Consider the following 25,289-nt stretch of genomic DNA (forward strand, 5'->3'; position numbering starts at 1 on the left):
GCGACAAAACGTGAAAACAATCACAAAAACACGGAGTAATACCCATTCTCCCTGCTTTCCCTCGGCGTACCGTTGTATCATCCCAACTCATCTTTATCTCATCTTGCTCGCTCTCTTTAACTAGTGGAGTTTGCTTACCCCCATCGCGTCCCCCCTTGGCCCTTAATTCCAACGAACAAACAACATCAACGAACCTATTTCCCCCTTCTCTGCTTGCAGAGAGGAGTACTCGACGACGACGAAACTGCGTTTCCTTTGTTTTGTGCTTTTGGGAATCAAGGCTTGTTGTACGAACATATCAAAGGGAATAAGAAGGGGACATTCATTTTCATGACGCATTGGTGCTGCGTGGATTAGGAAGACATCGTGCTGGAGGACACCGCTCTCTGGTGGAGACGTGTCCGATGCGGTGACTAATTGGTCCGGACCGCTTGGAATGGAAGACTTGCTGTGGAGGATCTGGAGCGGTGGTGGTAATGAGAAATCAACTTTGCCGCCGCTATATTTTGTTTTGATGTTGATGTGATGTTTGACATCTTCTCTTTCCCTTCGCCCTTCACGACTACACAGATGCTACGCTGGCTTCATGCTGAGGTAGATCTGCAAACTGGTTTAGTTTCTTGACAGTGTGAGGTTCTCTATCTTTGGAACGAAAATAGGGTGTTCATCGCAATGCCATCCGCTGGAGGCCGCCGTTTCCCCACGTGGCGGACCCTGCATCCCGCTGTTGCCCCACCGAGGGGTAGTTAGGTAGCTCTGGCGGTTGGAAGCTATACAACACAACATAACACAGCTTCAGTATTCTCCACTAATACACCAAACCTCAATTCTCTCCTCACAACAGAAGCCGTCGAGGAAGCCGACAAACACAACCAACATGGCCGACGTAAACCTCAAAGAAGTCCATGACTTCATGATCACCATCGCCAAACAAGCCGGCTCGCGCATCACCTCCGCAACGCCAACCACACAAGGCTCAGGCTCAAAGAAGAACTGTATGTAGCACCTCATCATCCCAGAACCCGATTCAATCCACAAACAAACCTCCCTTACTAACCCTCCTTCCTCACCACGCAGCCGTCGACCTAGTAACCGAAACCGACCGCGCAGTCGAAGCCCTCATCTCCACCTCCCTCTCCACAAAATACCCAGATTACGCCTTCATGGGCGAAGAGACCTACAAGCCCGGCGACACCCTCTCCGCCGACCCCACCTTCATATGCGACCCCATTGACGGGACCACAAACTTCGTCCACCGTTACCCCTACGTCAGCATCTCTTTGGGGCTCGCCATAAACCGGGAGCCGGTGGTGGGAGTCGTTTACAACCCGTTTACACAAACGCTGTACTCAGCGATCAAGGGACAGGGTGCATACTTGAATGAGACGACGAGACTGCCGTTGAGCGAGCCGACGAAGTTGGATGGCTTGAGCAGCTGTTTGGTAGCGGTGGAGTGGGGGAGTGATAGGAGTGGGAATGATTTCAAGGTCAAATCCGAAACCTTCAAGAAACTCGCTGCTACAAAGGAGAATGGAGGGGGTATGGTGCATGGACTGCGGTCATTTGGTTCTGCGGCGCTCAATCTGTGTGGTGTGGCGAGTGGTGGGTTGGACGTTTACTGGGAGGCTGGGTGTTGGGCGTGGGATGTTTGTGCCGGATGGGTCATTCTGAAAGAGGCGGGCGGTATTATGGTGGATGCGAATCCGGGGAATTGGAAACCGAAGGTGGAGGGGCAGAGGTATATGGCGGTTAGAGGAGGAGAGGGGCAGAAGGAGATCGTTGAGGAATTCTGGGGGTTGGTTGAGGGAGCTTTTGAGGTTGGTACGTAGAGAAAACATTCTTAAGGTCTTGTAGACTTCTGGGATATTTGATTTCGACAGGTTTATGGTTCTCTCTCAGTTGATGACCAGACTGTGTTGCCAAAGACACCTGGTTTAAGGCAGCCCGGGAATCTTACTATGTATGCATTCAGCTGAAGCTTGAAGCGAAGGGACAGGAAGGTGAGCGTTCTTTCTTGACGCGACCTCGGGACGCGTCCTTATCTTAGCGCAATCTCACACCTGGGTAACACACACCTACGTCATCGGAATCCTTCACCCAGAGCCTTGCATTTCACCTCTTGAACTCCTATTGGAAACCTCACAGCATTCGTTCTTTTATTCATACCACCAAGATGCCTACCATACTCGTTGTAGGCGCAACGCGCGGCCTTGGTGCGAGCATCGTACAAAAATACGCAGCAGACGCGAACAACCATGTCCTAGCGACCGCGAGGGCGTCAGAGCCTCCAGAGAACAGTGGGCCAATTCCTACTCCTCTGAGATGCTACATCAGACTGATTCAGTATAGCAAACAACATAACATACATCCCCAACGTCGATCTCGAATCCCCCCACGTCGGCAGCGATCTCGTCCACTTTCTTGAATCAAACCACATACCACACCTAGACATCGTCATCATAACAGCCGGATACTTTAAGACAGAATCGCTTAAGGAGCCCTCGTTCTCCGCGCAACAGCGCATGTACACCATTTGCGCCATCGGCCCCACCATACTCGTCACCGCCCTTGCAAACTACAACAGCACCCTCCTCTCTTCGGCATCCAAGATTGTCTTCGTCTCATCCGAAAGCGGCAGTATAACGCTCCGGCACGAGTCTGAAGGCGGCGGCAACTACGGTCACCATGCTAGCAAGGCAGCACTCAACATGTGCATGAAGTTGTTGAGCATAGATTTGAGGGATAGGGGCATTGCGGTTGTCTCTGTTCATCCGGGCTTCATGCGGACGGAAATGACTCGTAATGTGGGCTTTGATAAGTTCTGGGATGAAGGAGGGGCGGTTGAACCTGAGGTTGCTGCGGAGAGCCTGGTGGAGTGGATTGAGACGTTTGATATTAGTCATACTGGACAGTACTGGGCGCCGAGGGGACCTGGGTAAGTTGTTGTTGATGTGAGATATATGGAAGTGAGCTAACAGGGGGTCTAGTGATATTGGTACTGCTGAACCCGTGTTGGGGCCGAAGAGCAAGCTGTCTACTCCTCTCCAGCTGCCTTGGTGAGCGGTCTGACCGGCTGGTGTTGTTGGATCGCTAGACATGATGACTAATGAATTATCGATATCGGCAAAGAAGTCAGGAACGAAGTTGTGAATGATACTCTAAATTATAAACTAATGTTCTACATAAATGACTTTTCCAACGCCTCGCTCCCAAAACATCACTCTAATCGAGAAAGAAAACGCTATACGCTATGCTAAAATACACGGAAATCAGCGCTAGAGTCAGTCGACTCAGTCCTCGCCATGCTCGCGCCGTCTTCCTTGGTCTCTTCCTTGGTCTCTGCCGGAATCCACTTCTCCGCATCCCCCAAGCGATCCGCCGTAAGACCCGCAGAGCCCGGATTGCGCATACCCGCCTCCAACTGCCTCTGATAACTGATCTGCCTCAACCTCTGCGCTTCCTTGGGGGTAAGCTGCAAGTAGACCTCTACACCAAAAGCGTGCAGCGCAAACGACACCCACAGCGCCATACCGAACGCCGCATTCAGTGCAGCCCCCGTGTTCTCCGGGCCTCCTACCGCAAACGTCGCGGCGACGCTGGAGACAGCCTCAGGATCCGTGCCGTTGACAAAAGCCGCGCAGGCAGGGTACGAAGACGCTAGATCCACGTTGCCGGCGACTGTTGCGGCGAGCTTTGCGCAGGACCAGACGACGTGGTAGTTTTGCTTAGCGATGACCTGCGCGGCGATGATCATGATGAGTCGAGTCGTAATGATGCTGCCGGCGTAGAACCAGCCTCGGAGCATCCATGCACGGTGCTGCTCAATCTGAAGTCTCTTGACGTTGATGTAGCTGACGATGAAGCAGCCCAGCGATGCCAGTCCAGCAATTCCAACCCAAGCTTGCACATCGAGCCCGCCGCCGAATGCATGCCGTGCGATCATCAGTGCGCCAACGAGACCGACGATGTACAGCAGGAGTGCAGCGTACCCGCCGATGCGATGAACGATAATCCACCTCTTTCGAATAAACGGCGTGAACTGCAGTACAGCGAGTAGACTAGCGGGTAGCACGCCAGCGAGATGCAACAAGATTCCGATTTTGTACTGGCTGAAGTTGAGGTAGTAGTAGCATTCTCCTGGTGCGGCGCCGTTACCGCTGGAGCTGGGGCCTGACGAGGGGCAGAAGTTGCGCGAGAAGTCGAGGTAGAAGACGCGGGCTAGGGCGAAGCCGACGAGTGCGCCGCCGAAGATGAAGTAGAGCCAGAAGTTGTAGGTTTTCGTGAAGCCGAGGGGGTGGATTATGCGTTTGGTGAAGAAGTTGGGGGAGGGGGCTGAGGCGACCATTGTGATGGTTGATGCCGGAACCTTGAAGAGGAGTGTGGTTTGGTAGGTAGTTGTCGTGTAGTTGATGGAGACGATTGGTTTTTAGTGCTTTAGGTAGAAGCTGATGGAAAGTAGTCGAGGTGATGATGGTTGCTGGTTGTATGCCATCTTCGAGAGAGATTTGGCTTCATGTTATACCAGTTGACCACACAACTGTGCAGACGATCACCATGCCGTATTGAGAACATTTCGCGCTGGTATGCAGGAGAAGACGTTTTGTCAGCGGAAGGTACCCAGCGCGCAGTGACCCCGCAAAGGGTGCCCCATGCGACAGAAGAGTCTCCTTGACCGATTGTTAAGGCTTCGATGCGATCGCAATGGTAATCAGGATATCGCATGGCTACTTCGATCTACACCGAGCTATCTGCGGTGAAAGCTGGGGCCCCTCTGCAGCAGCGCGAGTTGTCGCAGAATCAGCCGAAAGGGGTAAGGCGCGAGGAACCATCATTGGTTGATTGAGATGACATAGTGGAACGCCTGATGCTTAACAACGTGGAAGTCATACAAGCCACCTCCCAAGCATGTCGACCGTCGTCATAGACAAATGCGCGCCAATCAATAGCTAGCCCTACAGCTACTACAGGCGCTTCACAGCCCTACGAGACTGCGCTTCTTTACCGTTACGCTAGCAGGCAGACGATGTATGTCCATATAGGGAACATTCTGCGCTGAACAGGAGTGACAGCGGACGAAATCCATCGTGCATGCGCCAACTCTAACTTTACGAGATGGTGGGAGTTCCAGGACGCTCCAAAGGCTGCGTGACGTGCCGAAAAAGAAAGAAGGGCGTAAGTGCGAGCGCCTACGAGCAACACCCAAGACGTGAAGCTGATGTGTTTTAGTGCGATCTAGTCCAGCCTGAGTGCGGTCAATGCAAAGAACGCGGGATAGCCTGCGGAGGCTACGACTCGGACCGCATCTTCATCTACCAAAAAGGAAGCGGGCCTACCCGTCCTGCACCAAAATTAGGACGCCATGCGACGCCTGAGAAGTCTCCCGGACAGCCACCTCGGCAAGGCATGCAAATCATGCAATTCAACCCTGTATCGACTCCAGGAACACAGCAAACATGTTCCATGTCGATACCAATCATGCTGCCCGATGCGCTCGCGAGATCCGCTTACAGCGAGAAGACTATGGCGACTTTCTTGAATATGTACAACCCGCAGGGCGTTATCCACACCACCAACACAGACGCAAAGGAGTTTGTTAGCTTGCTACCCTTGCTTAGCACGCGCGATGAAGCATTACAGATGGCTGCTCTGGCAGTTGGCATAACACAGCTTGGGGTAACTTCGGATAACGAAGCTCTCACGCGGCAAGGAAGGACACTGTATGGGAAAGCGCTCAAGGAAACAGCCGTGGCTTTACAAAACCCTGCTCGAGCGAGTAGCGAATCACTACTTGTTGTACCGCGAGTCATGGCTCTCTTCGATATGCTGTTCGGCGCGGAACCGAATACGACCAACCAGGCGAAAAGCTGGCTCAGTCACTGTGAGGGTGAGCTAGCTATGATAGTCAGTCGTGGCCCGGAGATATTTGCGGAAAACGACGCAGCGCATAGACTCTTCACTAATGCAAGATACCGGCTGCTTGGTCCTGCCATCCGCGGCAGGAAACCAACCATACTCAATGAGGAAGAGTGGAAGACGATACCTTGGAAAGGGCGGACCAAGTCATCCGACGATGTTCTCATAGACATCCTCTGCGGCATACCCGAGCTTTTGGGCGCAATCGACAAGCTACAATTCGAAGATCTGGGCGAGCAAGAAAGAGAAGGGCTACAAGTATACACCATAGCAAAATGCTGGACACTGCATTTCGAGCTCGAAGCTTGGGTCAATGCAGAAGCAAACGCCATCTACACACCCGAGATCGTTAGCAACGCAACCCCAATCACCTTTCCCAGCATAGACATTGCTTGTGTCACTGTACGCTACTGGTTGACAGCCCTCTTCCTGTACTCCACGCTCGACGTCGCAAGTGGCATCGATCTCTACACCGATACCTCACTTTCGCACCCCGATCGCCCACACCCCCGACCGTTCGCCCGCATGATCATGAAGTCTGTCGACTACTTCCTCCAAGAGCAGTTCGGTGTGACGGGTATCATGGCTATTTGGATGCCGCTAGGCAATTCGCTGTTCTATTTGAATAGAAATCGGATCCCTGACGAGGAATACATAATGAGCATCATGCGGACCTGGCATAAACCCAAGCTGCCGAGCACGATGAGAGAGTTTTTGAAGAGTTTTAGGGAAACGGTTGATTTTAGGACTTTGCTGGCGAAGCCTATGAGCGAGTTGTGAATGGAAGTCGAGGCGATCCGGGCGACCGAAAGTTCAGATGAGATTCACACATGAGCGTTAAGGGTCAAGACGGGCATGAGTAGAGATATAAGACATTATAATTATCTACAAACCAGCAACACTATCCTCAGCGTAAAAGCCAACACCGTCGCTATGCACACTAAACACCTCACCAACCTCAATCCAACTCAATGATCCCTGGCCCAAACACCGTCTTCTCAGCAACCTCCCCCGCCCCCGCAAAAGCATCCGCCCCCATCGTCACCGCCGCAATCGTCAACCCCTCCATAACAAACTCATCAAACGGAAACTCCGCCTCAAACATAACCCTATCATCTTCCATCTCCACATTCTGCAGCGCCTTGACAACCGGCACATTCTGCCCATTGATCCAAACCAACTTGAGCATATCAATCTCAAACATACCCGCGTCCTTCATCGAGAACGAAAATTTGATGTTTTGCGTCTGCGCTTTGATATCCTTTGTTTCGACCGCCAGAGGCTTGAAGCGCTTCAGTGGAATGGTGTTGATGTTCGGACAACTGCCCTCCACGACGAAGTCTTGGATAGCGGTGAAGGCGAAATCGCGGGATGAGGACGTGAGGAAGGGTTGGGCGCTTGGCCGCTTCTTTTGCTCGGCGCGGAAGAAACCTTCTTGGGAGCCTTCGTTTCCTATTACTGATGCTACCGCGTGTACGAGACCGAAGTCTTGGGAGCGAGCGAAGAGTTCGGAGACTTCTTGTAAAGTGCCGAGGACGAGGTCTGTGAATGTTGCTGCGAGGGCAATGGCGCCTTCGTAGTCGACGACGGGAAAGTTGTATTTGCAGCCTTCGATGGGGGCGTTGTTGAAATGTTTCAACGCGTCGTTGGCGTTGAGAACGTGCATTTCCTCTTGATTTACGATGGCTTTTAGGGATTCGATTATGTAGCCTTGGCGGTCGCCGAGGTCGTAGCCGGGGAGTTTGTTCGTGACGTTACTCATCAGTTCGGTGAAGAATGCTACTTCGAAGAGCTCGTTGAGCGCGATTAGCTTGAGGTTTGTGGTGCCATCGGGGCTGAGGGTGGGTGGTGGAGGCCCGTTGGGTAGGGTGCCGTGGCCGTCTTTTTGGATTTGGAGAACGGCTTCTTGGGAGGGGTTTGGGAAGCCGTTTACTAGTGGGAAGGGAGTGTAGTCGCGCTTTTTGAGTGGTGCTGCGGATGCCAAGGTGATTAAGAGGCCTGCGGTCGGTATTATTGAGAAGCGCATGTTGTGTGGTGGTTGGGTGAATGAATGAGAGTTGGGTGATCGATGCAGGGGAGGAAGACGTATATCAGACAGAATGCTGGAAACGAAACAAGGGATTTGATATGATACTCTGGAGCCTAAGGCATCTGTTTGTTGTTATACATTAACCTATCACTCGTCTCGTCTTCGACGTTCAGGTCAACGGATGCAGCTCTTCCTTGACTTAGCCTCCCACCCTGTCCCACTATTCCCATCTGACATTCGCGCTGCACCTTGATCTTCTTTGATGTGGATGACCAACTAAAGCAGTTCACGTCGCGCTACGTGTGTTCGGCAATATTCGTGTCCGATATGGATCTCCTGCGCATCAGGACGGATAGCCGCCAAGGCTCAAACAGGGTGAGGCTATGCAGGCGACAAAGGAAACAACATGTGCCGGCACAAAAATAGACTACTGAACGTAGTAGTCGCGGTTGTATTCTGTAAGCGCCGTAGTCAAGAAAAGCTTATCTCGCGTTTGAGAAAGCTTGGTCAGTACTTTGTTTGAGGAGGTAAGCAGATCGTTCTCCAGGCTACAGTGTTTCGAGTGTCGCAGCAAGAGGAGCGAATCGGATCATAGCTCCCGGACCAAAGACCCTTAGTTCTGTGGGTTCGCATCGAAGTACTTGGTGTTTGGGTGGTCGACATGAAGTGTTTGGCTCGTTTCGACAGATCTACAATGGCTTGGCGTGAAACGTGGTAAGAGGCAATCGCGACGCGACATACGTTTCTTTCGGCAATCTGTCTGCAGCGGTTCAGTACTCCTTCGCGGATTCCTCTTACTACTCTAAAAAATTCTTCGGGCCCCGCAGTTGTACCTTCATCATTGCAGTATTTGCGCTAGGTGATATTGTCGTCGTTGAGGGTATGCAGATGGATGGAGGGGATGGTCTCGTGAACTTTGCCGGATCCGACCGGATATTTGGTAGCGGCGCTAGAAGGCACGCAACAAGACATCATGACATTCGAGGCAAAACCATTACTACATGTCATCGCTGATATATACGATTCGCTAAGGTATCTACAGTCAAAAGGAAATGCATCATATACATCGTTCAAAGCATCGTAAATGCGGCCGCGCACATCGACAATGCAGCCATCAGTCCAGCACTGACCCTCAGCCCGCTCGCCGCATCCTCTTCAGCGCCTTCACCTTTCTGTCCCTCCTCGAATCCATTACCAAGGTACAGAGCACCGAGCTGAGTCAAGCCGCCATCGTCATCAAACAGCGCGACGCCATCGCCTGTCCACTCGTTGGCATCATCTGTCCTGAAAGCACCGAACCATGAGTATCGCTCAACGTAATCCAGCTGATCGAGATACGGCAGTGTCCGGTTCATCATGCCGACGGTGTTCTCCTCGTCCTGTTGCGGAAGCGCCATCTCGGTGATCCAAAGCTTCAACGGCTGGTCCCTCGTCGAATTCGTGTTGTAGAACTCATCCAAGGTGCCCAACCAGCCTGCCAGTCCATCAAAAGCGCCGTACCAATGTACAGCAACGAAATCTGCGGGGCAGCCGTTCTCAGAGTCAATATCGTAGCAAGACTCGTTGAATTTCCGTAACCAGTCAAGACCATTTGGACTTCCTGTCGTACTGGGATGACTGATCAACCAGTTCCTGCCACCTTTGTCGCCATTCCGAAATGGGACAACGAAGTCGATATACGCTTTCGCAGCATCTTCAGGCTTGATACTGCTACCGCCACTTCCCTCGGTGCCGTCTGGTTCGTTGAAGGAGAGAAGGTGCTTGCTACTTTGGGGCAAGCCTGCAACCACGCGTTCGGTATTATCGTCTTCCGTGGCGTCTATGCCGTGAATCATAGGCACGAACTCTAGGCTGTCCGCGGGAATGAGGTCGCTGTTCGGGTATGGTGACCAGTTGTAGTACCATGCCAGTGGTGAGTTGTCGGAAGTAAGTAGCCGATTATCCGGTACGTGTGAGTCGCCGATGAATGCGAAACCGCGTTTTGAGTCTTGCGCGTAGGCGGCGGTAGCGAAGAGTGCGTAGAGAGAGGCGAGGTATGGGGTTTGCCGCCTGTGGCGAGTGGATTGGTGTAGCCGAGCCATGGTGGTAGGTGTAAGGTGAAGACTGGTATGCAGCAATGCACGTAAGAACGACTGCCGTTACCGGTAAAGAAAGAGATCAAGGTAAAAGGACGTTTGACAACGGATAGATCCCAGTCTATACATGACTACTTATCTTTCGACACATTTTGTGGCGAGGTACATGCCCATGCCTGGGCTTGCTGGGCCTGCGTCATCGATCGTGGGAAAGTTGGCTCGGAGCAATTGCAGCAAGGCAAGAGGTCGTATCTGACCGCAACTGACTCGAAGGAAATGATGTGGGATTTGCAGCCAGCCTCATCTCAGATATTAGCGGCATGCATGCTTAGCTGGCCGTTGGGCCTTGCTTAGCTGGTATTCTGGTTCGAGCTGCCAAAGTTCACAATCACGCTAACGCATGTTGAGAGTAGCGCAGCCTGCGGTCAGCCCCAGGCGCACGACGGGAAATCTTAGAATCTCAGGGTCTATCGATGCATGTGGAGGTCAATTCTGACATGCGTTCATAGTTGGTCAAAGCAGCCCATGTTCCTCTACGTCGTACCGCAAATTCATTCTAGTAACATTCCTGAAATCCTTGGTCGTACTTATGAGAATGTAAACAAGCAGCGCATTCCTTCAGAGCTCGTTCTGAGCACGCGTAGAGGACTGGCTCCATTGTAAGAAATAGCATGTTGATGACTGCGGCCGGACCTTGGGAGAGATGTACCGCTGGAATCATTCAGCGTCCTGTCATCGTAGAGGAATCAAATACACTGGCGAACATCGTGAACTTGCGACTTGGAAGTCTCGGCTTTGAACATTTGGGAACAGGCCTTGGCCCTAGTTATTTTTACGGACCAGACACCGCAGAAATCGAAGTGCCATATCATGAATACATGACGAGTGTGGAAAGACCCTGAATATTCATCGCTCATTGACTCCCAAACCGTGCCCATGCCTTGACCGTTTTCTTCGCCGGAACATCAACTTCCCCTGCTTCCTCTACTCCTCAGAAGCAGTGATGGCCTTGCGGACGGCACGGCCACGCTGCCTGGAGTTCATACGGCGCTCAAGGGTCTGGTTGGACTTCTGGACAACTTCGGCGGCCTCGGTGAGGATGAGCTCGATGTGGGAGGGGTTGCTCATGTACGGGTTGATCTAGGTATGTTAGAGGGGAGTGCGACTGTGGGCCGGTGTGTACATACACGTCCGTGAGCACGGTAAGTGCGCCTTCGCTGCTTGGGGGCCTGGTTGACCTGGATGTGCTTGATAATCAGGTTGCTGGTGTCAAGACCCTTGGTGTCGGCGTTGGCCTCGGCGTTCTTGAGGAGACCGATGAGGATCTCAGCGGACTTGACGGGCCAGCGGGCCTTGGAGACACCGAAAGCCTTGCCTGCGGAAGTCAGCCCGTGTTCCTGCAATTGCCAGCATAACTCCATCTCCAACACCCGATAGCTTCTCCTCCCGTGCCAAGTTCCATCTGCGCATTGTGCGAATCGTGGGAAGGGCTACTCACCCTGAGCAGTGCGTCCAGTGCTGCCGGCGTACCGCCTCATGGGGATAGCCTCCTTGTGCTCCAGGACATTTCCGAGGTAGGTAAGGGCGCGGTCGAGCTTCCAGCCGTTGACAGCCTGGGCGGTCTCGCGGGTGTTCTTGAAGGATACGCGGAGGTAGCTGCCGCGGGCGCGAGCAGACTTTGCGCCGTCAATGGAGGAGGCACCGTAGCGAACCTGCAAGAATTAATTCCATGTTCGTGCGTGCAAGGTCCGACAGGATATCGCGACGGGCAACGTACCATTTTGTCGAGTTGTGCTGTTGTTAGTAGTGGACTGCCGACGTGGTAGGTAATTTCGACGACTTCTCGAGCGAAAGTGGCCTTGATGACTAAGTCGCAGACCCAACCGAAAAAAGCCAAAGTCGCGCCCACGGCATTATAGCGGGCCGCTTGCGCCTCCCACACGTGATTGGCTGCGCAGATTTGGCGCTACTTTTGAAAAAATGTAGCTCTGCGAACTTCAAAGCTGCACCCATCGCATCTACCGCGACATACCGTACCCACAGCCACTTCAACGCGCACAGTCAACGCGCATATAGTGGAACAGAGCACCCAGAGGTACATGGACTTCTATTTGTACTCTGCCATCTCAAGACTAACCTCGCGCAGTAGCTTTCGCATTCCATAACCTACTCGAACTATCCCGACAACTTTCAGCAATGGCTTTCACTCCCAGGTACGACTTCCGCAGGCCTCGAAATCCTATCGCAATATGAACAATGCGCAAACCGCGGCATGTTGAGCAAGATGTGATTGCATAGATACTGTATATCTACGTCTGCTCGCTCAGCATGCGCGTCCAACGCTATGGAGAAGCTTGTTCTTTCTGAGCTGTTTTCAGAACGATGCAGGGACTACGAGCTTCTCCGTACTCATATATGGACATCTATCTGTAGCGCAGTTCTAACTTCTCACAGAGGCGGTCGTGGCGGCGGCGGACGTGGTGGATTTGGTGGTGACCGTGGCGGTCGCGGTGGCTTCACCCCCAGGGGCGGACGTGGTGGCTTCGGTGGAGGTCGTGGCGGCGGTGACCGTGGCGGCCGTGGTGGTGCTCCTCGTGGTCGCGGAGCCCCAAGAGGCCGTGGTGCGCCCCGAGGAGGTGCCCGTGGAGGAGCGCGTGGAGGCGCCAAGGTCATTGTTGAGCCGTAAGTCCAGCCAGCTCAAAAGCGCGCAAGACAGCTACTGACCACTTCTCTAGCCATCGTCACGCCGGTGTTTTCGTCGCTCGCGGAAAGGAGGATCTCCTCGTTACCAAGAACTTGACCCCCGGCGAGTCTGTCTACGGCGAAAAGCGCATCAGCGTTGGTGCCAGCACCGCGCCCAAGGACGGCGAGACCGAAGCCCCCTCCAGCACAGAGTACCGTGTCTGGAACCCCTTCCGCTCCAAGTTGGCCGCTGGTATCTTGGGTGGTGTCGACAACATCTACATGGGCCCTGGCTCCAAGGTCCTGTACCTCGGTGCCGCTTCCGGAACATCAGTCTCCCACGTTGCTGATATCGTTGGACCTGAGGGAACCGTCTTCGCTGTTGAGTTCTCCCACCGCTCCGGCCGTGATCTGATCAACATGGCTACCCACCGCACCAACGTCATCCCCATCGTTGAGGATGGTATGTACTTCGCGTTCCATCTTTCTGACATTCGCTAACAATTCGCAGCCCGTCACCCTCTTAAGTACCGCATGCTCGTCGGCATGGTCGACTGCATTTTCGCCGACGTTGCCCAGCCCGATCAAGCCCGTATCGTCGGTCTCAACGCCGGACTCTTCCTCAAGGTTGGAGGTGGTATCGTCATCTCCATCAAGGCCAACTGTATCGACTCCACCGCTGCCCCCGAGGCCGTCTTCGCACAGGAAGTCAACAAGCTACGAGAGATGGGCATCAAGCCCAAGGAGCAGCTCACCCTTGAGCCCTTCGAGCGTGACCACGCCATGGTTGTCGGTGTTTACCAGCGTTCGCAATAGACGGAATGTTGAGCTACAATGGGCTGACGGCGCTTTTCTGATTTCAAACGATTGCATGCATGTGGTCATATACCTGTACTTTGACGGAACTCGGTGTTCACAGGCGTCAGGAGGGATTTGGTTGTCGTGTTTTGATAAAAGATCTATGGATGCGATTTTTACGTTCACTCAGGTGTAATATGGTGACATGATTGATTCTATCCATTGTCTCTGATCTCTTGCTTTCCGTTCCCCGCCTCCCCGTCTTTCAAAAGTTTGCACATTTCGTTTGAAGTCGCCCCTTCCTCAACCGAATCCCCGGGCAGGGAACTTCCACCTACCATCCTCTGACCCTAGTGTCGATGGCGAGGGCAAAGAGCATGCCACAGACCTACGAAGAGTTAGAATTGTCGATACAGGCTCTACCACGAGGACTTACCGGGAGCAGAAAGAAGGAAGACCAGACCAGTAGGTGGCCTTTCGGGATTGCAAATCGTATCGCCTCACATATTGACAGAAATACCGGTACGTAGATGCAACCGAGTATGTATTGGAGTCCGGTGACGGCGTCATTGCTGAGTTTGTATTTCCTGGAGATCGCGTCTACGTGTACAATGACGATGTTTGTAAGGAGAAACAGACTGATCTGAAATGTGTTAGAACGGAACGAAACATTATCTTCAGTGTACATACCGGAATAAGAACTAGCCACGCCAACACCGCTGGGAACTTGTTCTCGCTGGTCATGTTGAAGAAGGCATCCATCGCGAACCAGACGTAAACCATGAGGCCACACATAAACCTGAGAACGTCTTCAGCGACCATGGCGTGGACGCACTGGGGGTCGGCGGCTGTCGAGGTGCGAACCATGTTGCAGGTGTATTCGTGGTGGTGGTATCTGTAGAGTTGGCAGGGTGTGTAGGAGTGAGAAATTAATTATGGTGAGTGCTTTCCAAGGTTGTCGATTCCTGGTTTGAATAAGATGGTAGCGACCTTCTGCCACGTGGGCTCGTTACCGGGCGGTGTCGTTAAACTGAGGCAGTAGCTACCTTCTCATCACTCACTCTCACCTCCCCGGCTGTGTTATAAGATCGGGAAGGGGCGGTTGCACTAGGAATATTATCATGCCCAGGTGGAGGTGGCTCTGCTTCATTCAACATGCCACGTCTCATACATAGGAAACACTGAACCCCCTGGAGTCTATATTCACGCCAGACCTTTCTATCTACCTACTATCTAATCTTGTCTATCATTGTGTAGTCTGCACATCTGTTCAGGTTTTTACTTGTATGAGGTGGCCGTACGCTCAAGATACTGAGTTTCTCTTCTCCCAACGTATGATGAGGCAAGGTCGCCCCATATTTCACGAGAATGTGATAGGTATCAAGCACTGGTAACATCATATCACGTTTCTTGCGAACTGATTTCGATCATCGTACTTACAAGGTCTGGGTTATGGTTAAGTTGTACTCTAGTCGTAATACATTTGGAAGGTATATTGTCTTCCCTTAACAAACTGTACAACACAACACGATGTAAATCTTTGGCCTAGAACTTTTAGTAAGGGTAAGACCCGCAGAAATGAGATCCCCATAAAGATTTCCGATTTCAAGATCTCGTGCAGCACACGTCGTGGCGATAAACGATGTGTTGAGGCGTGACGTCAGAGCAACGTACTTAAACAAACAACACCTACGCGAAGTTCACACCCCGCGAACACGTCTCCATACCAAATAACACCAACTCCACATTTCAAGACCCTCAAGATGGCAGGCCAAGCACCAGCACCCGCGCTATACAAGAACATCATCATTTCGGGTGGTGCACGAGGCATCGGTCGAGCATTGACTCGGATGATGCTCGAAGCTGGCCACCACGCCTACATCTTCGACATCGATGAAGAAGAGCTCGAACACACTACCAAAGTCCACCTCAAGCAATACTACGCCGATGGTAGGCTTGGTTCGGCGATCTGCGACCTTCGTGACGTCGAAGACATCCGTGCCAAAGTCAAAGAGGCAGCCAAGTTCTTCAACGACCGCATTGATGTTTTGATCAACAACGGCGGTATCGCATCTCCACAGTGGAAGGATGGCAAGACCATGGAGGACCTCTCGACCATTGATGAGTGGAAAGCGTATATCGACACCAACCTCACTGGTCCCTTCGCCATGTCACAAGCTTGTATCCCCTACATGAAAGCCCGAGCATCTGATGTTGAACACGGTGCACACATCCAGAACGCCAACAACTCAAGTCCTGCAGGCCCATGCATCATCCACATCGGGTCCTTCCGTGCGCATCAGTCTGATCCGAACCAGGAGGGCTATGCTTCAAGCAAGTCAGGTCAGCTTGGTTTGATGCACTCCATGGCAATCAGCCTGGGTAGCCTGGGCATCCGAGTCAACCTCATTGCACCCGGACGCATCAAGGTCGCACACGAGAGCAAGGAGGGCGACGAGAACGGGGCAGACTGGGCAGGCCAGATTAGTGAGAAGGACGTCTCTGATCACCCGACTAACAGGGCTGGTAGGCCGAAGGACATCGCTGATGCTGCGCTGTATCTCATCGAGGCGGGCTTCGTGACCGGTCAGGACATTACTGTTGACGGTGGAGCGCTCCGGAAGAAGAATGCCTAGAATGTGTCAAGCGATGAGTGTTTGAGGCGTACGAAGATTCAACGTGAGGAAAAAAAAGTAGTATAGATCAGACGAATAATGATACCCGATGAAAACAGCGTCTTGATCAAGATGGAGTCATGGACAGAAAGTTACTGTGTCGCGGAACAAGTCCGCTCGGGTTTAGTTCGCACGGGCCCCTACTTCGCCTAAATCTAGCCTTGATCGTTGACGCATCGCGAAAAGTGACGCGCATCATTTCGACTCGTTGCACGCGATCTCTCACCTCGATGCTTCCAGGGTTGTACATAGTTGCTTCTCGTGTCATTCCTTCCCTTCGTCAAGTTGGCTTCCATAATTAGCGCCACGGAGCGAGCTACGACCATTACGACTAATGTCCCATTCTTCGCATTGCGCCCACGATACGGTCGGCCCATAGCGCATACGAACTTCGCTGCCTTTACTCTCCACTCCAGAGCTACTCCTCGGTTTCGCCCATCCATTCGAACGTTTTCGAAGATCTACCGCTTACCCCTCGATCCTGAACCAGTTGCATCTAAACACACGAAAAGCGGCAAGGCGAATCACCTAGCAGAAGCGAAGGTACTCACACGTCTGATATACCAACCCCCCAAAGCTCCAATCGGATCAGCCTCATGCTCCCTTACGCAACCGCCGAACCTTGAACTCTCCGAGCCCAAGAACAAACATACAAAGCCTCCTGCGGAGTTCAATAGAACCGAGTTCTTGAGAAGAAAAGACATGTCGTGCAGCGTTGAGGTCGTCACAACGCCTACGGCCGATACGCCGGGAACAACGCTCGTGCTACGGACGGCAAGCAAGCACTATGTTTTCGGCAACCTGGCAGAGGGCACTCAGCGGGCGATGGTGCAGCAGGGCACACGTCTGCTGAAGGCGCAAGATTTCTTCATGACAGGCAGGACAGAGTGGAAGAACATGGGTGGATTGATTGGCATGATGCTCACATTGGCCGACTCGACCACCAGCTCATACACCACCGCCATGGATACCTTTCGTCTGGCTCAAGAGCGGGGAAAGAAAGGCGAAGCACCCGCGAAGCCGCACTTCGACATATATGGGCCACCCAATCTGAAACATACACTGGCAACATGTCGGAGGTTCATATTCAGGAAGGGCATACCCATCAATGCGACCGAGTACGTGAAACAGTCACCCGAGAAGGACGGCAATGGTGCTATAATTCCGACGTGGGAGGACGACAATATCAAAGTTTGGGCTCTCTCAGTAGCGCCTGTCAACTCTGAAGTCGAGGCGCAAGCGGAGGCTGATTTGGAGGCGCGGCGACGGTATTTCGATGAACACGAGAATACATTTGACGGACTCCAGGCTCCCGAAAATGAGAGCCCGGAAGACCGCGAGTCGAGGTACGACCGGATACGGACAGCGACCATCAAGTACATGTTCGATTCGAATTGGAAGATGGATACACTGGCAGAACGCCACATTTCTGAGGTACAAGTGCCTGCTCAAATATTCATTCGTAACCCCGATACACACGGCTTCTCGGCCTACCAAGGGCCGATGCCAGGGGGCAAAGAGCCTCTTCCTGACATTAAAGTCTGGACCAGGACGCCGTGGCCTGGCGCTATGATCCTGGCGCTACCACCGACTAGGCCAGCACCAGAGTGTGTTTCGTACATCGTGCGGTCGCATTCAGCTCGTGGTCAATTCGACGTCGCACGCGCGAAAGCGCTAGGTGTCAAACCAGGACCGGATTTCGGAAAGCTCACCAATGGCATATCGGTACCGAACGCGGACGGCGAGATGATTACCCCAGATCAGGTCATGGGCGCTGATAGGCCCGGTCAGGGTATCGCCATCTTGGACATCCCCTCAGTTGCATACATTGAAAGCACTCTTCAACGAGAAGAGCTTAGCTCTCCAGAGGTTATGACTGGCATTCGAGCTATCGTTTGGATGCTTGGTCCAGGCGTCGCAGGTCACCCAGATCTACTCAGTTTCATGAACAAGATTGACAACGTAGAACACGTAATATCCTCTCTAGATACTGCGCCGAATCGCATCGCACACGACTCGGTAGCAGGACAAGCTACGCGACTTGGGCAGATTGATCCGTCAAGATATCGCACACCCGTTTTCGATAACACTACTGTACCGCAAACAAGTATATACAGGACTGGCATGTCGACAGCATCGCCGTTGCCCTCCGGAGCCATCCGCGCTGACCGAGGCTTTGGCTTCAATCTCATGCCGCAGTTTGCCACAAAGAAAAACACTATATCTAGTCTCTTCGTACCCGATGAAGTGGCACTTACAACGCCGCCTGAGGTTCTCGGATTGGCTCAAAAGGCTCAAGCGGAGGTCAAAAGCAAAAGCAGAGAGATGCAGATATGGAGTAAGCTACTAGCGCGTCGTGACACCGAGGTAACGACACTCGGAACAGGTTCTGCCCTTCCGTCCAAGTACCGTAACGTGTCTTCCACATTGGTGCGTGTTCCTGGCATCGGCAACTACCTCTTAGATTGCGGGGAGAACACATTGGGCCAGCTTTCAAGAGTCTTTTCCCACGAGGAGCTTGTCGATATTTTCAAGAATCTGCGTATGATCTGGATCAGTCACTTGCATGCCGATCACCACCTAGGCACAGCATCAGTAATTCGTGCTTGGTACCAAGTAGCACACAATGCTGTTCCAAACCCCCAGCCCCTGGACCCTTCCGCGAGCAACATAGACCCTAGCGCATACGGTCTTGCTGTCGTATCCCACAGTGGTATGCTCCAATGGCTTAACGAATACTCAGCCATCGAGGACTTTGGCTACAGTCGAATTCTTCCTCTTCAAATCACTCCCAACGAATATCAGAATGGCTCGAGGTTGTCTATACTGAACTCGTTCGGAAAGACACTATCTGAGAACGCGGCCATACCGAAAAAACAGTATGAGAAACTGTTTGGTTTCAACGAAATACAAGCTTCCAGAGTAGCGCATTGCCACGGTGCCATGGCTGTTTCGATTACATTCCCACGCGATCCAGCAGACCTTGAACAAATCAAGCCACTCAAGGTCAGCTACTCAGGCGATTGCAGACCAAGCGGTCACTTCGCCAAGATCGGAGCAGACACCACAGTCCTCATCCACGAAGCGACTTTTGATGACGAGCTACAAGGCGACGCAAAGGCCAAGAAACACTCCACCACCTCCGAAGCACTCGGTATCGGCGCGGCGATGAACGCGAAATCCGTCGTCCTCACGCATTTCAGCCAGCGCTACCAAAAGATCCCCGTACTCCAAACCGTCACAGACGGCGAGGAAGCAGACCCACTTCTCAACCCCCAAGAAGTCGCCGAAGACGTGCCCATGGAAGACGACGACGCCGAAGTCGACCCCACAACCGAAAACGCAGACAACATGGACATGCACCCCTCCATCCCCTCTTCCACCGCCGCCCCCGCTCCCGGCCCCGCAAAACCCATCCCATCTCTCCCCAAAGACACCTCGTCCTCGCTCCAAGAAAACGCCCGCGTCATCAAGGTGCGCAACAAGGATATGAAGGTCGCCATTGCATTCGACTACATGCGCGTCAAGATTGGCGAGATATGCGAGATGGAGAACTTCAACGATGCGCTCAACGAGTTGCTGGTTAAGGATGAGGATACGGATGCTGCGTTGGAGCCGGCTGCGAATGGGAAGGGGAATGGGAAGAGGGCGAGCGAGGATGATGGGGAAGGGAAGGGGGGGAAAGGGAAGAAGGCGAAGAAGGGGAAGGAGAAGAGTAAGAGGAATAACTGAGAAGGATGAGGCATGATGATTATGGGGATGATGATGGTGACGATACGGGAGGAAGAGCATTGCTGGCGTAGGGCTGATGGTGCGAGATGTATGTATGATTGTACAACATGAGTTCATTGGAACGTTACCATCTTGCAGTGATATATCAGCACCTTGATGCGATATTGCTCGTCGTTAGATGCGCAAGCGATGTCCTGAGAGGATAGTCACACGGGACTACATCTGGTGGTTTTACAGATGACGTCATCTAACAAGCGGAGTTTGGGAGCAGAAGCGGATGGGAAGCAACGACCTGACCACATCACAGTACGCCATGCAACTCGCAATCTGTCCTTACAGAGCTCACCTACCATCTGGCACTCATACGGCTTCGTCTACGTCGTCCACAGCCTTCACGCGATCGCGGTCCAGCCAGCTGAAAGACGCAGCCTTGAAGCTCTAGAATCCAGCCTCCCCGCGATCTGGCCAGGCGCGCCTGTGAGACGCTGCACCGCTCAGCCCACGAACCATTTGACCTTTCATACGTCTTGCAGGTCCTATCCATCAGCGAAGATTGATTGGTGCCCGCTCGTAATCCCAAGCCAAGTTCTGCAGTAGCATGCAAAGGCCGCAGGCGGTGTGCGTATGGCTGACAAGGCTGGATATTGACTTGTGTTTGATAGGACGTGGTCATGCAGCAATTTAGATGCACCCCACGGTGTTGATAACAAAATAATTCTTATCATGGCGTGCGTTTCGCCTTCGGCGTGTGGCTGTAGTCCGGGCTGGATGTAAATGCCCCAAGCGCGCAACGCCGAACTTACATGACTTTCCTGGGACCAGCAGCAACATATGTTTACGTGAAGACGGCGAAAATAAGCAACGAAGTCGTTGAGCCCCTTGCATTCAGAAATACGTGGTTGAGCTCGAGACCCGATCGCTCATCACCAAATTGACAGTCGCTTCAAGGCATGGAGGTAGCAGGACTATGTTCCCAACCGCGTTGGTATTTCATTGATGTCTCCGAATTTCTCGAGGAAGGAGTGAATGAGCAGGATGTGCAAAAGGTTTTGGATGAGAGATATCCAGGGCATGATGATTATCTTGTCACTGTAAGCACATCGAGACTACAGCTCTTTTGGAAGTATCTAAGGTCGGTAGATCACAGACGGGAAATGTTACTTTTATACGCTCGAAGTACTGACCGAGGTACGTTCTGTTGGAGTCATTCATTACTTGGACTGATAAACTTTTGATAGGAAGACAGGCAAGATATTCGGACCTTGTTACGGAATTCCATCGAAAAAAGAGGCGAAAAGCCTCAAAGAGTGGCTGTAGTCGGATATCCGTCTGCGGAAGAGCACGTGTCGATGGCTGAACCAACTTCAGCGATTGTTAGTACGACGAAGAGTGGAATTGTTCCGCAGCCTCCGACCAGCATCATTGCGCCACTTTACAATAGTCTGATGAGTTCTCTAAAGTTCATTCTTCGCTATCTGAGGCAACAAAAGCCGGAGCCATCATACTATCAATCGCTGGAAAGGAGTGCGATATCTCTCCTATTGTGGGGCAACGAACATGCTGTTTCAAACGATGGCCTCGATAAAGCACTGCTTCATTCCAAGTTGGTGCAAGACTCGGTCGTATTGGTCTTGGTTCTCATAAGTGGGCTCGTGACCAGAAGTGCGCATCTCAGTGCTTTACTATTGATATGACAGCTGATTGCAAGGCAGATCTCTTCGAGCTCCTTCCGACGAACATGCACGCCAAGTTCTTCGAGATATGCGATATCGTTAGTGTTACGCAAATAGCGAGGTCGACAATGCAAAGTCCAGACGACGTGGAGATGTACCAAGTCAATGAACCCCAGCGGGGCAAAGAGCTCTGTGATACTATACAGATGAGGATAGATTGTCTTCAGATAATCGACACTAGTCTTATTTGTCCGGTCAAGAGAGGAAGCGAGCACCAGAGACCTATGGCTCGCCACCGTACAGAGACATCGGATAAGATGACTTTTGAGCCTTCACCCTTGGAAAGCAGAAATCTTTTTATCCGAGCTCCCAGCCTTGATTACCCACCGAACGGTCCCATCAAGATTGGCAACGTCATCACCGACATGTTTCGTCCTCAAGACCCCATTGCGCAACTCGAGCCTCTCGCGGAGATCATCACTATGGCAAGCTCAAACGAAGGCACACGGAAGCGTGGCGATCATGGCTCTGCAAGGTTAGACGCATCCGCTAAACTCTGTGCAGCATTTGGCAGTCAGGCAAAAGGGAAACGTAGCACGAATATGAGAACGGTGTATGACTTCAACAATGTTGAAACATTGATGCTAGAAAGAAACCCACGGGTGACGGAGATAATCGCGCTATGCGACGCGGAACCCAAAGTGCAGTATGCGCTCAAGAGACGACCTATCTACGTCATCACTGGCCTGAAAGTTGCAAGAGGTCTGAGATATTCTATCATACAATCCAGAGAAAGCGAGGTTGGGTTGAGCACACAAGGCAACGTGACTAAAGAGGATGCGGTCCAAGCCCATCTGGATAGCAGCGCCGGCACAGATGGCACCGAGTCGTATACTGTGTTCGGTGATGTCATTCTAGCCTATCGGCTGCATGTCATCAAGAAAGCGGGTTGGAAACGGAGAGGCGAAGCCGATTTGAAGATTGGGGCAGGATTCTTGAGCACAGAAGAGATGAGACTGGAAGGTGAAGTGGAGACAAAATCGCTGTCGGCGCAAGATCTGAAGCACTTTGCTGAAGATGAGGGATATGAGACCGGAAGCATCTTAATGACAGATGATGAGGAAGCGTGGTCGATGGCATGTGTCGAGGATTAGTTTGGCCGTGAACCTCACTTAGTGGAAAATCTTCCATCAAACATACGCATATCTATGCGCTATCTTCTAAGATAAATGCGTCATCATGTTAGACTTTTGGAACTCAAAGGACCAAGTCTATGCCTGATACATATATCGCGCTCACTTGGTTTGGAATAGCAGCCTTGACAGCAATGCCAAATGATGATCTTCTGTTGCCAAGCACAACTGTGGCGTGCGTGTATCATGGAACGATGCAGCACTAAGTGAAATGACCGTAATCAAGATGTCTCTGGCGTCGACAAAGCGCTTGGGTGCGTTGATATAAACAGCACGCTCAACCTAGATGGCTCTCAAAATATTGGACCCAATACCAGGCTAAACTAATGCAGTTCTCTGACGCAAGTGCGTATAGCCAAAGAAATTACGTAAAACCAAACTGTTAGTAAGATGGCTGACATCGGCAGGCAAGTAATCGTATGGGCATACGTTTCGAAAGGAGAGTGGGGGTAGTAGCGCGCGGCCTGCAGCTGCAACCAGCTGATTGCGACGTGGGCAGTTCCTTCTTAATCATGAAGCGATGCACGTATACCACCATTTTGAAGTGTCGCATCTGTCCTAAATTTCCTTGGGCGACAATCATGGAGGGCGCTGGCATTGCCCTTGCTGTTATCCCACTCGTTGTTGAGATATTCAAGTCCTACCGCACTGTGCGAGATCGATTTCGCGCGTTCGCACATGCCGACGATGTCCTACGAGAACTAATGTTAATATACCATTTGGCTATGGATAGCTTCCGCAACGAGTGCGAACTACTCCTGAGCAACGCCGTTTACGACAATGAGATCCTTGCCGCAATGATGGTAGATCCAGAACACGCCGCCTGGCAGGATCCGCAACTCGAACCACGCCTTTGTGCATTCTTGGATTCCAATAACGAGACTTTTCGCAGGACATTCATCTGGATCAAGGACAGACTGAATAACGCTGAGCGCGAACTCGAACGGTTGTACGACGAGCCGGGCACTGAGGAAACTAGAGGTTTCCTCAGAGGAGCAAAGGACGCGAAGTTGGCTTTCACTATCTCACGCAAGGAATCTAGCGACCGAGTTCTGCTCGATGAGATAGATGAATGGCTTAAGAAGATCAGAAGGCTCCGTAAACAACGATGTGAGCTTCGCGATGCTAGTTCTGCGCTGGCCAGTACACCGCGGCCAGCTTACGAGTCTGTGCCCTCCGAGTACGATGAAATCCGGCGTGCCTCTCGGGAGCTTCACAGATTTCTGCAAAGCGCGTTGTCGCCAGGCCCCAGCATACCGTGCAAGGAATACAGAGCATCACTCGCTCTTGGATCAGAGCATACAAAAGTTGAAGCGGCGAGACTACGCATCGCAATCGTTGATACAATGTCTACAATCGCAAAACAACGGTGAGTATAAGGGAAAGTCTCCGGATGTGCAACATAGAAGCTTTGTGCGTCTTTGACTAACATTACCAAGGGATAACGAGCCGGAGCCACCGATATGGTTGCATGTACAATCATACGAGACTAGTGCGAGTTCGCTCGTCGAAAGGCCGACTAAAAAGATGCGAATAGGCGGAGATCTATCTTCACACACTCATCAAAGTTCAAACACATCAGCAGCCAGTACGACTATGGTTCATAGGGCAGTCGTTCCAGCCTTGAGACCGCCCGGTGCACGTGGTTCTTGTGCGTTTCATGAGCCCACTCTCGACAAGAGCGCTTGTGGTAGGATTCGTTCTTGCCTGAACATGGACGACGTGTGTTCATCAAGTCATTTAGGGTCTTACATGGGTTGTACGACGTGCATGTCACCAAATGCGTCATTGCGGCTCTGCTTTTACGACAATAGCAAGAACGCAGTCCTTCAGCAGAGTCTACCTGTGATGAGCGAAGAATCGAAGCCAGTGACGAATATGTTGCAAGGTCTTAGGTCTGAGCTCGAGCAGCTCATTCTCGCACATCGAATAGCCATAGCAACGTTACAATACCACTCAAGTCCTTGGCTTGGAGAAGATTGGAATCTCGAAGACATCTTCCACTTCGATGCCTGGGCACACCAGGATCATGACAGCTTCGAAAAGCGATCGAAGAGCCTCCACTTCAATGCACGGTTCTTAGCAACAACGACCTCTTCGCTTCGCCAAGCCGAGAAAGCCGAGAAAGAAGAAAAGTTCCGATTACACGAGGTTATTGGCAAGACAAACATTCCTCTGGCAAAGCTGGGGGTCGCCCTATTACAGATATGCTACAAGACGGACAAATACAACGTCAACTCGAGCGGACAGCATGCCATTATTACTGCTAGGGAAACCCTGGAATATCCACCTCGACCCCCATCGTATCTGGGTCGTCAATGGCTTGATATGGCGCAGAAGTGTGTTGATTGCGATTTCTCCGTGGGAACTAATCTTGACAGCGTTGCTCTACAAGCTGCTGTTTACCATCAAATCATATGCGTGTTGGATAGCAAGATCGTACCTCTCAAAGGTTTCATGAATGAGATAGCAGAACCTATAGTGTAGTGTTCCAAAGCTTGCTAGTGGATTTGTCCGAG

The 25,289-nt window shown here is 52.0% G+C and overlaps 11 protein-coding genes across 11 annotated transcripts; 7 read left to right on the forward strand and 4 right to left on the reverse strand.

The window, feature by feature from the left end:
- Positions 1-877: 877 nt before the first annotated feature.
- J4E92_010787 (uncharacterized protein) lies at positions 878-3,060 on the forward strand (the record flags this gene model as incomplete). Its single annotated transcript, XM_051502122.1, has 5 exons — positions 878-995; positions 1,078-1,821; positions 2,196-2,297; positions 2,350-2,935; positions 2,988-3,060. The coding sequence occupies 5 exons, from the start codon at positions 878-880 to the stop codon at positions 3,058-3,060; spliced, it is 1,623 nt and encodes a 540-aa protein (XP_051347653.1).
- Positions 3,061-3,253: 193 nt separating this feature from the next.
- Positions 3,254-4,345, reverse strand: J4E92_010788 (uncharacterized protein; the record flags this gene model as incomplete). The annotated part of the gene is made up of 1 exon (XM_051502123.1): positions 3,254-4,345. One exon carries the CDS (start codon positions 4,343-4,345, stop codon positions 3,254-3,256), a length of 1,092 nt encoding a protein of 363 aa, XP_051347654.1.
- Positions 4,346-5,112: 767 nt separating this feature from the next.
- J4E92_010789 (uncharacterized protein) lies at positions 5,113-6,693 on the forward strand (the record flags this gene model as incomplete). Its single annotated transcript, XM_051502124.1, has 2 exons — positions 5,113-5,172; positions 5,227-6,693. The coding sequence occupies 2 exons, from the start codon at positions 5,113-5,115 to the stop codon at positions 6,691-6,693; spliced, it is 1,527 nt and encodes a 508-aa protein (XP_051347655.1).
- A 178-nt stretch (positions 6,694-6,871) lies between these two features.
- Positions 6,872-7,939, reverse strand: J4E92_010790 (uncharacterized protein; the record flags this gene model as incomplete). The annotated part of the gene is made up of 1 exon (XM_051502125.1): positions 6,872-7,939. One exon carries the CDS (start codon positions 7,937-7,939, stop codon positions 6,872-6,874), a length of 1,068 nt encoding a protein of 355 aa, XP_051347656.1.
- Positions 7,940-9,012: 1,073 nt separating this feature from the next.
- On the reverse strand, positions 9,013-10,023 carry J4E92_010791 (uncharacterized protein; the record flags this gene model as incomplete). The annotated part of the gene is made up of 1 exon (XM_051502126.1): positions 9,013-10,023. One exon carries the CDS (start codon positions 10,021-10,023, stop codon positions 9,013-9,015), a length of 1,011 nt encoding a protein of 336 aa, XP_051347657.1.
- A 978-nt stretch (positions 10,024-11,001) lies between these two features.
- RPL17 (60S ribosomal protein L17) lies at positions 11,002-11,797 on the reverse strand (the record flags this gene model as incomplete). The annotated part of the gene is made up of 4 exons (XM_051502127.1): positions 11,002-11,157; positions 11,205-11,392; positions 11,516-11,729; positions 11,795-11,797. The coding sequence occupies 4 exons, from the start codon at positions 11,795-11,797 to the stop codon at positions 11,002-11,004; spliced, it is 561 nt and encodes a 186-aa protein (XP_051347658.1).
- A 416-nt stretch (positions 11,798-12,213) lies between these two features.
- On the forward strand, positions 12,214-13,515 carry NOP1 (Small subunit processome complex component; the record flags this gene model as incomplete). The annotated part of the gene is made up of 4 exons (XM_051502128.1): positions 12,214-12,230; positions 12,472-12,699; positions 12,753-13,162; positions 13,211-13,515. 4 exons carry the CDS (start codon positions 12,214-12,216, stop codon positions 13,513-13,515), a joined length of 960 nt encoding a protein of 319 aa, XP_051347659.1.
- A 1,745-nt stretch (positions 13,516-15,260) lies between these two features.
- On the forward strand, positions 15,261-16,133 carry J4E92_010794 (uncharacterized protein; the record flags this gene model as incomplete). Its single annotated transcript, XM_051502129.1, has 1 exon — positions 15,261-16,133. One exon carries the CDS (start codon positions 15,261-15,263, stop codon positions 16,131-16,133), a length of 873 nt encoding a protein of 290 aa, XP_051347660.1.
- Positions 16,134-16,874: 741 nt separating this feature from the next.
- J4E92_010795 (uncharacterized protein) lies at positions 16,875-19,904 on the forward strand (the record flags this gene model as incomplete). Its single annotated transcript, XM_051502130.1, has 1 exon — positions 16,875-19,904. One exon carries the CDS (start codon positions 16,875-16,877, stop codon positions 19,902-19,904), a length of 3,030 nt encoding a protein of 1,009 aa, XP_051347661.1.
- Positions 19,905-21,729: 1,825 nt separating this feature from the next.
- J4E92_010796 (uncharacterized protein) lies at positions 21,730-22,731 on the forward strand (the record flags this gene model as incomplete). The annotated part of the gene is made up of 2 exons (XM_051502131.1): positions 21,730-21,738; positions 21,805-22,731. 2 exons carry the CDS (start codon positions 21,730-21,732, stop codon positions 22,729-22,731), a joined length of 936 nt encoding a protein of 311 aa, XP_051347662.1.
- Positions 22,732-23,351: 620 nt separating this feature from the next.
- On the forward strand, positions 23,352-25,257 carry J4E92_010797 (uncharacterized protein; the record flags this gene model as incomplete). Its single annotated transcript, XM_051502132.1, has 3 exons — positions 23,352-23,880; positions 23,929-23,950; positions 24,585-25,257. The coding sequence occupies 3 exons, from the start codon at positions 23,352-23,354 to the stop codon at positions 25,255-25,257; spliced, it is 1,224 nt and encodes a 407-aa protein (XP_051347663.1).
- Positions 25,258-25,289: the final 32 nt, after the last annotated feature.

This window comes from Alternaria infectoria (genome assembly GCF_024043175.1).
Source record: "Alternaria infectoria strain BMP 0036 chromosome Unknown scaffold_43, whole genome shotgun sequence".
NCBI lineage: Eukaryota > Fungi > Ascomycota > Dothideomycetes > Pleosporales > Pleosporaceae > Alternaria > Alternaria infectoria.